At 36.5% G+C, this 13,441-nt stretch overlaps 1 protein-coding gene across 1 annotated transcript; it reads right to left on the minus strand.

The window, feature by feature from the left end:
• Window positions 1–1,668: 1,668 nt before the first annotated feature.
• LOC144083663 (LIM/homeobox protein Lhx1-like) lies at window positions 1,669–13,155 on the minus strand. Its single transcript, XM_077611655.1, is given in 9 exon segments — window positions 1,669–3,094; window positions 9,200–9,365; window positions 11,815–12,095; window positions 12,433–12,499; window positions 12,501–12,657; window positions 12,983–12,999; window positions 13,001–13,027; window positions 13,029–13,139; window positions 13,141–13,155. Coding segments are annotated over 9 exon segments (1,221 nt in total). The 3' UTR covers window positions 1,669–2,714.
• Between the last annotated feature and the right edge of the window lie 286 nt (window positions 13,156–13,441).

Below are 13,441 nucleotides of genomic sequence, written 5' to 3' on the forward strand. Positions count from 1 at the left end.
AGCTTTCTTACCACAGTTTTAAATGATCAACACGACGAGTAAGACTAAGACAAGGGAGACTATCAAATGAAATTACAATGCCTACCAGAAATGACTTCTCAGCATGCATACGAGATGACATTCCGAAGGCAATGAGTACTCAGACAATGATTTATCTGCCGCACATTGTTACTACTTATTTTACTATCCCTTGGGTAAGAGTGTACTTGGAAACTTCTACTGCAGTGGGTCCTATAAATCCAACAAAAGCATTAGATTATGGTAGAAATTGTGTGGTATTTGACTGTTCAAGACAGAGACTGCTCAAGCATGGTGATTCCTAGGAGCGACATTTGGTGGTATTATGGCGGAACAAAATTGTATGATTCATGCAAAAATTCAACTGGACAATGTGCATTAGTATCATTGCTTTTACCAGTGTCTATTTGTCCTTCCACAGTTGAGGATATTTAATTGGCGGCTGAAAACCTTGGGGACTCAACTGAGCTTTCGCGACGGCGACGCGCCTCATGGAAGAATGGCGATCCGACATACATTGACGCAATTGGGATACCCAGAGGCTTACCAAATGAGTATGAGTTGACTAATCAGATCGCAGCAGGATGAGGGTCCATTATTTTTTTTAACACCAAGTGAAAATGTTTTTTCGAATAAACTACATCCATTACAATGTCCAAAAACTTGAAAATTATACTGAACAAGGCTTTATTGCCATAAAAGAACAATTGAGCTCCACCTCATTAATGGCCTTTCATAGCGGTTGACATGATTCTGGCAGAGAAAGGAGGCGTGTGTGCAATATTCAGAGATCAATTTTGGACTTTCATACCTAACAATATGTCACCAGATGGGTCGCTCACGAGGGCCATTGAGGGCTTGCAGACCCTAAACGCCAGAATGAAGCATCCTTCCGGGGTGAACACCTCGATGTGGTAGAGTGAGATGTTCGGCAAGTATAAAGATTTGGCTTTTTCTTTGATGGTTTCGATAGCTATTTTTTTATAGCATACCGACTTTGTGTAGATGAGGTTGCATACCTCTTTTATGTCATCTGATTAAACGACTTATAACTGCAGCTATCGCCCCCAACCAATTCGAAGATAAAATAACTATATCCTTTTCTTTTGATATCAGATGTTAATAAGAGTGATGTCTATGCAGACCATGATGTTTAACTGTGTTTTTTTCTGTTCCAGACCTGGTCTATGAGTAAGGTGATGCGGATACTTACTACTCAGTTCTCTCTGAGAGTAACTACATTTGTTTCCATGAGAATGAATTAATAAATTAAAGCCGTAAGAAATTTTAATTAAGGAAATGAGGATTGAGCAAATTGTAAAATAAACAGGAGGGAAATTTTGATTTTATTACTTTCGATTGCTATGAACTTTCTGCGAGGACGTTGAACTTTGGGGGACTTTGACAACGCCTGAGAGGTTGGAGAAGGAATTTCAACATTCTTGGAGGCCATCTTGGATCGAGGAGAAGCTATTCTGGCAAATGATGTATTTCAAAGATTACATACCCCAAAAAGACTGCGACTGTTTATTGAAAACCATATCCTCTTATTTGCAGACTTCGGAAACACACACACACATGTTTTTTTCTGTAATGGACACACCTACATTACTAAACGAACCCAGTGATTTTTCACAATAAAAGGGGACTCAGTGCGCAAGCATTTTGGGGAAAAAAGGAAGACAGAGTAATGCTCTTTTTTTGCCAACAGAACAAGATAGTGTCTTACGCTTTTACAAAATGTCAAATTTGAAAACATGACAATTATCTTCTTACATTATAAATTACAATACAAACATTTGGTTTGGTTGCTTGGTACATTTTAGATGAATACTTCAAAAACATGGTTTTGGAATCTTTTATGTAAAAAAATGACTCTTTTAAGTCTAATTTAGAACCTCAGATTTTTTTAAAGTAGACATTTTTCAAATAATTTAAGTTCTGTTCCATCTTAAATAAAGTGTTTAAATTTCAGAATAGTATGCTGTATTAGACTTTTGAAGGAAGCCTTTGACAGTGTTGGTAATGAATCCTAAAAATAAAATGTTTGGAAAGACAACAGTTTATAATACTCTCTGGCTTGAAAAAAGTGTGCGAAGAGTCACCATAATAAGACCGCAAAAGGCAAGTGGGGTTTTGGAATCTCTTAATAAATACAGAGCATTTCTCATTTGCTGAACGTCTCCAAAATCATGGAACTCGTCCTGGACTTCAGAGGGGACAAGCCCGCTCCGCTCTGCTTGCCTCACTTAGACTACTTATTTATTTATTTCTCATTTATCAATTATTTATTTGTCTGTTTGTTGTTGTTATTTATGTACAACATGGTGAAAGCTTTAAATCTCAATATACTTGTTTAATGACAATACAAGCATTAAATTCAATTCAATTAAAAAACTATGTATTGTTTTGACAATCTATAGTACTATGTCCAAAAACTTAAACAGTGATAAATGTTTTGCCATGCCAACGCATTAAGACTGTAGCTGCCTTAAATGCTCAGAGAAAAACGGAGGCTGTGAATTTACGAATGATCAGTTTTGAGTTAGCATTAATAAATACCAAATGATAAAGTACACAAAAAATGCTTCGTGGAATTGCCCTAACTCTTTTGACATCCATGCCTTAATTCATAACGCAACATAATAATCGCAGTTACTCATTTTATAGTCCCAAGGTTTTGCTACCTTCAAAAGCTACCATACATTGCCATCATTGATTTCTGTGATCCGATGTCACAAATGGTTGTTGTATCCTGTGGCATTTAGGGACAGTGATGTAAATGGTGCGCTGCGGCCAAACGGGTCAGAGGCGGTATTGTGCAGAGCTCCTAGGATGCCAGGCTCTGGGCTGGGAGAGTGTCCTGGGTGGTGAAGCATAATATACGGAAAACGCTGATGTTCACTGGATGTGTGCTGACTTGGTAGGGGGTGATCCATACCTCCAAGGGGTGTCCCCGTGGACCCTGAAGAGGGCGCAAAAGGGAGTTCAACTGGGGTCTGGGCTTGTGATGAAGGTAGCCCCTGAGGAAAGAAGTCATAGTTCCCTCCGGCACCATAATATTCACTTTGATAATCTGCAAAAAAAAAAATCTGATTTTGTTAAGGTGTACTGTTAAGGTTGACTTCGGGCCAGAGGCACCCTGAATTGGTGGCAAGCCAATCGCAGGGCACAAGGAGACAAACAACCATTCATGCTCACACTCATACCTATGGGCCATTTAGTGTTCAATCAGCCTACCATGCATGTCTTTGGAATGTGGGAGGAAACCGGAGAACATGCAAACTCCACACAAGTGGACCGACCTGGATTTGAACCCAGGTGGCCCACTGTGAGGCCGACGCGCTATATATATATATACATATATATATATATATATATATATATATATATATATATATATATATATATATATATATATATATATATATATATATATATATATATATATATATCAGTGGCGGGTGGTGCATTTTCTGGTAGCGCCTTCAACGTATCAATCCAACCCTCAAAAACTATTATATGGCTATAACACCTCTACTGCAGCTACAGCTGCGACACATAAAAAATAATCAATAAATTAATGCACAAAAATGGGGTAAAATCCACTTCCTAGCAGTATTTCATGATTAAATACAAATACTGGAGCTTTTCAGACATTAAAACCAGGCCAGGGGGTGATTTTCCCGGGAAAAGACAGCGATGAACGTCAATGGCGTACGGGCAAACATTGCCCGACAATGGGGTAAAATCCAGCCAAAAACAGCATTTATTGATTAAATACAAATACTGGAGCTTTTTAGACATCAGAACCGGGCCCGGAGTATCATTTCTCCGGTAAAAAGACAGCGATGAATGTCGATACGTCCATACGTGAAATGACAAAAAATGCACTAAAATACTAAAATTAGGTAAAATCCACTTCCTAGCATCATTTATTGATTGAATACAAATACTGGAGCTTTTGAGACATTACAACCAGGCCAGGGAGGGTGATTTTTCCCGGGAAAAGACAGCGATGGAAGTCAATGGTGAAACGCCAAAAATTAAACTGGGGTAAAATCCACTTCCTAGCAGCATTTTGTGATTAAATACAAACACTGGAGCTTAAATACAAACACTGGAGCTTTTCCGATATCAGAACTTGGCCCACAATTGAAATATTATTTAGGAATATAGCCATATTTGTAATTTTACTCACCAAAAATCATTTTTATACAATATCCATCCTCCTTTCTTTCTTCCTTCTTTCCTATCGCCATCGAAGCTAATGATGAAAGTGGAGCCTGTCCTGTCATATTTCCGGCATAGTCCGTTTTGAAAATGGCATTAAATCAACACAACAATATACTATTTGCTTGTGGAGCTAAGTTAGCGCGCTGAAAGTGCCCCACACACCATTTTCCCGGCTGTAACAGGCTTGCCAGCTTCCGCCCTTTCTTAATGATGTCCATTTTTTTCCTGAAAAAGTCCGTCTAGAAAATAGCTTTGTGAGCAAACTGAATCTATTTGTTTTTGCTTCTGTCGGCCATAGTGGGTGGAGTTTGCTATCTCGGCTGCCTCGGTACTGCTTTGGCCCGCCTACTAGCCAATCATAGTTTGTGAAAGCAATGACATGTGCCGGCCAGCAAAATGCTAACGCCTATGAAAAATCATTGTGGGGTTGCCAACTCAAAATCTGATTGGTTACAAGCAACAGTCTAGTTTAATGCAGCAGAGCCCTCAAGAACTGATTGTGCAGGCTTTGAGGCAGATCTGATCTAGCAACAAATAATGGCTGAAATGTGATTGGTTAAATGCTTCAATATGAAAACACACATCTGGAAGCAGTGCAACCAGGGGGAAAAGCAATGAAAGGAAGCTAACAGACCATTTGGAATAATAAGTACGTATTGATGGACAAAATATAATATGATTCAGATATTTCTTAGGCCAGCAGAGAAGGCCTTGAAGGCCCTGACGGCCCGCCACTGATATATATATATATATATATATATATATACATATATATATATATATATATATATATATATATATATATATATATATATATATATATATACATATATATATATATATATATATATATATATATATATATATATATGTATATATATATATATATATATATATATATACATATATATATATATATATATATATATATATATATATATATATATGTATATATATATATATGTATATATATATATATATATATATATATATATATATATATATACATATATATATATATATATATATATATATATATATATATATATATATATCAGCGGCAGTCCGTGAATTTTCTAGCGACGCCTTCAGCAAATCAATCCAACCCTCAGAAACTATTTTATGGCTATAAAACCTTTACTGCAGCTACAGCTTGCGACACATAAAAATACAATTGAAATATTATTTAGGAATATAGCCATATTTTACTCACCAAAAATTCTTTTTACCTGTACACAATATCCATCCTCCTTTCTTTCCTCCTTTTGTTCTATCCCCATCGAAGCTAATGCTGAAAGTCGAGCCTATCCTGTTGTATTTCTGGCAAACGTTTTTATTCGATTTAGTGCTGAAAATGTTTGTTCCCGGTTGTGACAGACTTGCTGGCTTTGGAGTTGTCCGACCTTTCTCAATGATGTCCAGCTTTTTTTCTTGAAAAGGGCTTTGACAGTAAATCTGCAAACAAATCAATTTCTTCTCCTCCTTCAGTCATTGCAGGTTGACAAGACCGCTATTAAATCAACACAACAATATATTTGCTTGTGCAACTCGCTCCAGATACAGTTTGGTAGCTCTGGCTAGTCCGCTCTATCACTAGCCAATCATAGTTGGTGAAAGCGATGACGTATCCCTACGCCTGTGAGAAGGAAATGACGTATCCCTACGCCTGCGAGAAGGAAATGACGTATCCCTACGCCTGCAAGAAAGAAATGACGTATCCCTACGCCTGCGAGAAGGCCTTGGTTTCACCAAATCGAAATCTGATTGGTTAAAGCAACAGTCTTATTGACGCTTGTTTAATGCAGCAGAGCCTGCAGAACTGATTGTGAAGGCCTTGAGGCAGATTTCTGATGCTGGCAACAAATATTGGCTGAAATGTGATTGGTTAAAGGCTTCAATATGAAAACACACATCTGGAAGCAGTGCAACCAGGGGGGAAAGCAATGAAAGGAAGCTAACAGACAATTTGGAATTATTTAATAAGTATTCATGGACCAAATATAATTAACATCAGTCTGTGATTCAGATATTTCTTAGGCCAGCAGAGAAGCCCTTGAAGGCCTCGACGGCACACCACTGATATATATATATATATATAACATATATATATATATATATATATATATAACATATATATATATATATATATATATATATATATATATATATATATATATATATAACATATATATATATATATATATATATATATATATAACATATATATATATATATATATATATATATATATATATATATATATATAACATATATATATATATATATATATATATATATATATATAACATATATATATATATATATATATATATATATATATAACATATATATATATATATATATATATATATATATTATTGATTAAATAGAAATACTGGAGCTTTTTAGACATCAGAACTGGGCCCAGAGTATCATTTCCCCGGTATAAAGACAGCGATGAACGTCGATACGTCCATATATGCCCATACGTGAAACGGCAAAAAAATGCACTAAAATGAGGTAAAATCCACTTCCTGGCAGCATGTATTGATTGAATACAAATACTGGAACTTTTGAGACATTACAACCAGGCTAGGGGGGGTATTTTTCCCGGGAAAAGACAGCGATGGATGTCAATGGCGAAACGCCAAAAATTAAACTGGGGTAAAATGGGGTAAAATCCACTTCCTACCAGCATTTTGTGATTAAATACAAACATTGGAGCTTAAATACAAACACTGGAGCTTTTCAGATATCAGAACCGGGCCCAAAATTGAAATATTATTTAGGAATATAGCCATATTATACTCACCAAAAATCATTTTTAACTGTACACAATATCCATCCTCCTTTCTTTCTTCCTTCTTTTCTATCGCCATCGAAGCTAATGATGAAAGTCGAGCCTGTCCTGTCATATTTCCGGCATAGTCCGTCTTGAAAATGGCTTTAAATCAACACAACAATATATTTGCTTGTGCAGCTAAGTTAGCGGACTGAAAGTGGCGCACAAACCATTTTCCCGGCTGTAACAGGCTTGCTAGCTTCGGAGTTGACCTCCCTTTCTTAATTATGTCCATTTTTTTCTGGAAAAGTCCATCTGGAAAATAGCTTTGTGAGCAAATCTGCAACCAAATCCATTTGTTTTTGCCTCTGTCGGCCATTGTGGGTGGAGTTTGCGATCTCCGGCTGCCTCACTATGGCTTTGGCCCGCCTACTATCCAATCATAGTTGGTGAAAGTTATGACGTATCCCAGCCAGCAAAATGCCAATGGCTGCGAAAAAGTATTGTGGGGTTGCCAACTCGAAATCTGATTGGTTAAAAGCAACAGTCTTGTTTAATGCAGCAGAGCACGCAGAACTGATTGTGAAGGCTTTGAGGCAGATTTCTGATCTTGGCAACAAATAATGACTGAAATGTGATTGGTTAAATGCTTCAATATGAAAACACACATCTGGAAGCAGTGCAACCAGGGGGAAAATTAATGAAAGGAAGCTAACAGATAATTTGGAATAATAAGTATTGGTGGACAACATATAATATCATTCCTTTCATTGCTTTCCCCCTGGTTGGACTGCTTCCAGATGTGTGTTTTCATATTGAAGCATTTAAACAATCTCATTTCAGCCATTATATGTTGCCAGGGTCAGAAATCTGCCTCAAGGCCTTCACAATCAGTTCTGCAGGCTCTGCTGCATTAAACAAGCGTCGATAAGACTGTTGCTTTAACCAATCAGATTTTAAGTTAGCAACACCATAATGCCTTGTCGCAGGTGTGGGGATACGTCATTGCCTTCTCGCAGGCGTAGGGATACGTCATCACTTTCACCAACTATGATTGGCTAGTGATAGAGTGGACTGGCCAGAGCTACCAAACTGTATCTGGAGCAAGCTGCACAAGCAAATATATTGTTGTGTTGATTTAAAGCAATTTTCAAGACGGACTATGCCAGAAATACAACAGAACAGGCTTGACTTTCAGCATTAGTTACGATGGCGATAGAAAAGAAGGAAGAAAGAAAGGAGGATGGATATTGTGTACAGTTAAAAATGATTTTTGGTGAGTAAAATATGGCTATATTCTTAAATAATATTTCAATTGTATGAAATTACCGGGGAAAGTCGTCCTAACACGTAAATGTGCATGTGGATATATTGTACTGTGCTTTAGTACGTACAGTAAATATGCACGGTATTACGCGTCCCATAATAACGGCCCCGGAGGGAACTATTTCTGCAGTGCAGGGCAGATTTTCACGTTTTATTTATTTTGAGACATTAGTAAATCAATTCCTTATAATTTTCTCTAATGTTTGTGTTTCCTCACATCTTTCATACAAAATTAGGACACTTTGACAAATTTCAATGGGTTTATTTGTTAGTTCTTTGAGGACTGTGGTACAACTTAAAGTACACCTCTACTTACAAATTTTACAAGTTACGAAAACAGTTCTGGAACCAATTAATTTCATAAGTAGAGTTAGTATATCTTTTGAATCTATCTAAAATGTCATGGTAAAATCTGGAGAACAAGCTGGAGTTTAATTAATGAACCACACCACAGCGTCCCTTGGGAGTGACAAAGAACTACACTTACAAGCAAGCAATCAGAGGATATGGCTTTTGGTACCCAACCCTATTAAATACCCCAGTGTTTAAAATGGTTGAATGGATATATTGTACTGTGTTAGTATACATACAGTAAATGCACATGTGGATATATTTTACTTTGTTTTAGTACATACAGTAAATGTGCATGTGGATATATTGTACTGTGTTTTAGTACATACAGTACATTGGCATATGTGTTTATGTGTGTGTGTAAGTTTGTCATTGTTAATAGAACAGACATAAACCTTTGAAGTGATCTTATATACCTATGTAAAACAAAAATCAACTGAATTAAACCTGGGAGGGAATTCCACTTATAGTGAATGGCAAACTCACCTCCATAATAAGAGAAAGGTCCATTTGGAAAAAGCTCCCCAGGTTCGAAGCGGTCTACCAGTGTCCTCATTCGTCTTGGGCTCCTGAAAAAAGTATGTCTGCGGGCTCCTAGTGCACTTAACTGTTTCATACGCCTCTCTTTGGAACGTCGATTCTGGAACCAGACCTGCACGTAAATTCACACTTTGTAAGCGAATGTGTGGTTGGCATTTGATTAAAAAAATGTTCTCTGCTGCTGGTGTTTGTGAATAGGGAAAAAAAAGGGAATGCTGTTTTACGTTTATGTGAAATAAGTAACAGCCAATGTCATTTGCAGGGCAAAACAAGATGAACGACGGTTTTACAATCACACACATACTTATGGACAACTTGGAGTGTTCAACCAGCCTACCACACATGTTTTTGGTATGTGCGAGGCAACGGGAGTACCCGGAATTTTTTTTGCAGATACAGGGAGAACATGATGACTCCACAAAGGAAGGTCAGAAGCCACCGAGGGGAGAAGCCTCAATCTAGAACTGTGATGTTGACGTGCTGGTGAAAAAGTCCCCTACGCAGCCGTTATGTATAATGGGAGACGTAGAACCTGTCGTTATCCGCCAGATGGCGACAATTTACCTTCTTTTACAAAAGCCAGCCCTCTCCAAATAGCATTGGTATGTTTATAGGATAATATAGCCTAGCATGTTAACCGCCCAACTCTTTATATCAGAGTGTACATTTTACCTCAATAAAGCATTATCAAACTTAGATTTGCTCGTGCTGTCTTTAAAAAAACACTCTAGTGGCTAGCCTAACATGTGCTAGCAGCTAGCATAAGATACGCTAACAGATAGCATAACATTCTCTAGCGGCTAGCATAACATAGGTATGGTAGCGGCTTGCATAGCATACACTAGCCTAGTGTCATGCTAGCGCATTTTCAAACGAAGCGTCCTATGTATTGACAAAAAACAGAAAATATACCCGCAAATGAGACTGCGCCCTACCACACGGAAAGCAAAATAAAGAATTTCTGCTCATTTGCATGTTTGATTTCATTTTGAAAACTTGATTTTACAGATCACAACTTATTTAGTCCATCTTGTTATTGACAGTAACGTAATGTAACCATTACATTCCAGAGGAAAGGGCCGTGAACTAATCAGCAATTTACTCTGACAGAGGGTGCTCAAAAAGCCGATGTCTTTAGGGTACTTTAAACTGTTATTAACGATTTTGGTCAAATTACTCCTTACTGGTTTCAATGTGTGGTTATGAAATTACTTACTATTTTCAACTGATGTTGTTTAAATTAGCTCTTCTAATCAAATACTGACCTTTCACTGTGGGCAGTAAAACATTAATCCAATCAAACTTAAATAATATAGTTTGAAGAAAAATGTCCCAATGTCCATTTCACTTCACATTTTCAAATTTACCTTGGGTTTAAATTCCAAGGAAATATACCTCACAGCATGATTACATGTGGTCACTAAACGTCAGAGCAGGTGTGCCAAATTTATCTTTGATCACACTAGCTTTAATGCCAGTTGACAACTTTATCCTCCATTGTGCCAGGAATGAGGATAAAAAAATCACTAAGCAGCCAATATTTGCGTTAATGTATTTCACATTATCACAATTTAATGCAATACCCTGCTTATGGTACAGATAAAATACAATAATGAGAGGGAGTTGTTGTCTAATGGGTCGAGTGAAGTACATAGCCAGCTCAGTCTGCCAGTTCTGGCTTGACACCTTTCCATAGGTTACTGGAGTGTTTTGCAACCTTTTTTTATTTAGCTGCGTTTCACTTTTTGCATTAAAAAAACATCTCAAGGCACACCACCAGTTGAAAATCTTATTAAAAAAAACCTACATCTTCTATATTAACAATATAAAGTCATTTTCATTAAGGTTTTATCACCAGGAATGTTCTCAAATCAAATTGTGCTCACACAGATTTAGTGTCGGCAAAAGATGAAGCCTGTGAAACTAAACAACGTCCGGTTCATGATACATAAAAAACAAGAAACAAAATTACATTAATCTCATAATATTGATATTTGAATTTTGTAATAGTACAAACTATGATTTCAATCAAATCAATCAATCAAAAGCCTTTATTGTCTCATACACAGCTGCGTATAACGAAATTGGCGATTTTTTTCATATTTAGATTTTAATCTCGTAAAGTTTTGATTTTAATCTCGTAATGTTTCGATTTTAATCTCATAATAGTTCGATTTTAATCTCGTAATGTTTCGATTTTAATCTCATAATAGTTCAATTTTAATCTCATAATATTATTGAGAACTTTCAATTCATGTTCCAGAAATACGACTTCTGACTTGTTATGATTATCAGCCAAAGTAAAGGCTTGGCGGATTGGCTAAAGTAGCCATTTCATTGGTATGGTATGGTATTATATATATATATATATATATATATATATATATATATATATATATATATATATATATATATAGATGAGAGAGAGAGAGAGAGAGAGAGAGAGAGAGAGAGAGAGACATTCCCAATATTAAAAAAAAATGCCGTTTGTATTTTACCATATTGTAAATGAAAAATGAACGTTTGCATTAATTAAAGTGGTGCATGTATATTAGTTTTACCTGGATAACTCTCATGTTGAGGCCGGTCTCTTGCGCCAGTTGCTCCCTGATGTGTCTGGTGGGTTTAGGGGTCGCAGCAAACGCTGCCTTCAGCGTTTCTAACTGTTTGGCCTTAATAGTTGTCCGCGGGCCTCGCCGCTTGCCACCAAGATTCTGATCGTCATTCTCGTTATTTACCGTTTCCTTATCCGACAGGGCAGTATCCGTTTCTTTAAGAATCACGTCATCATGTAGAGGGTCTTGTGAATCCGGGGATAAACTCGGATCACTGCAAGTCGTTACTGAAATATTATAAAATATCATATCATCAATATGAAACCTTATTATTTACATGTCAACTGGTACAACAAGTTCAATTATGTATGTTGAAATAAATCGCGCAGGTTAAAATTAATCATATAAAATTGATTAGACTTTTGACAGTTGTGTCATAGTCCACCTTCCTGTCGTTCGGGGTGTGCTTGCATATGGTTTGGTGATGTGCATGTGCGTGCAGTATTTAATATGAACTATGGCGACAAGATCCTCCCTATTTATCATAATTTAATTACCTTGTCTCTTTAACATGAATGAGCACACACTTTTGACAAAAATGTGCATACACACTCGGCCTCTTACCTAAAAGCTGGTTCTTGTCCTTTACACTGCTGTTGCTCGTGTAATCGTCTTTGCAAAAAAAATTGTTTTTCATCAATGACGTAGAGCTCATCGCCGGTAGAGAGTTGCTTATTACACAGTATGCATGTAAAGCAGTTCAGATGAAAAACTTTGCTCCAAGCTTTCCGGACAAAGTCGTTTGGGGAGATGCCCTGTGAACATCCACCACACTTGGTGCCAAACTGTCTACATGAGCAGAAGAAACTTGCATTATTATTGATAAATCAACAATGGTTTTATACCCAAATGTCTATGTATAGTATGATTGATATATATTATATATATATATCATATATATATATAATATATATATATATATATATATATATATATATATAATATATATATATATATAATATATATATAATATATATATATATATATATATATATAATATACATATATATATATATATATATATATATATATATATATATATATATATATATACTATATATATACTATATATATCACTATAATACTATATATAACCATTATTTTTTAGGCTTACCTAAAGAAGTCGTTTTTTGCAGTACAATCTCCCCTCTCGAGAAAAAACATTTTTCTGTCAAATTGCATTTGCACTCGGAGCACTGGACACACTTGACGTGCCAGGCTTGGTCGAGGACATTGAGTAGAAAGCGCTCCAGGATCGGCTTCTCGCACCCCAGCGCAGTGCAACATTGCTTTAGATAGGTTACAACTCCAATAACTGTGTTCGGAATCGACAGTTCAGCAAGACATGTCAAGCTGTGGTCGGGTTATCAGGTCTTTCATCCGCCTTAGGCTCCCGCAGTAATGTGCGTGGAGTCGCTGGTCGATCCGGTGTCAACGCCGTTTTCTTCCTGCATGCGTAATTCTGTAAATACAGGTTCTCCGCCCAAAATAAAGAAAATCACTAATGGTCTCTAAATACAGTTGTAAAAAGTGATAATAATTGGATCCCGAGTAAGACTAATGATTAAAAAAA

This window comes from Stigmatopora argus, chromosome 10 (assembly GCF_051989625.1).
Source record: "Stigmatopora argus isolate UIUO_Sarg chromosome 10, RoL_Sarg_1.0, whole genome shotgun sequence".
NCBI lineage: Eukaryota > Metazoa > Chordata > Actinopteri > Syngnathiformes > Syngnathidae > Stigmatopora > Stigmatopora argus.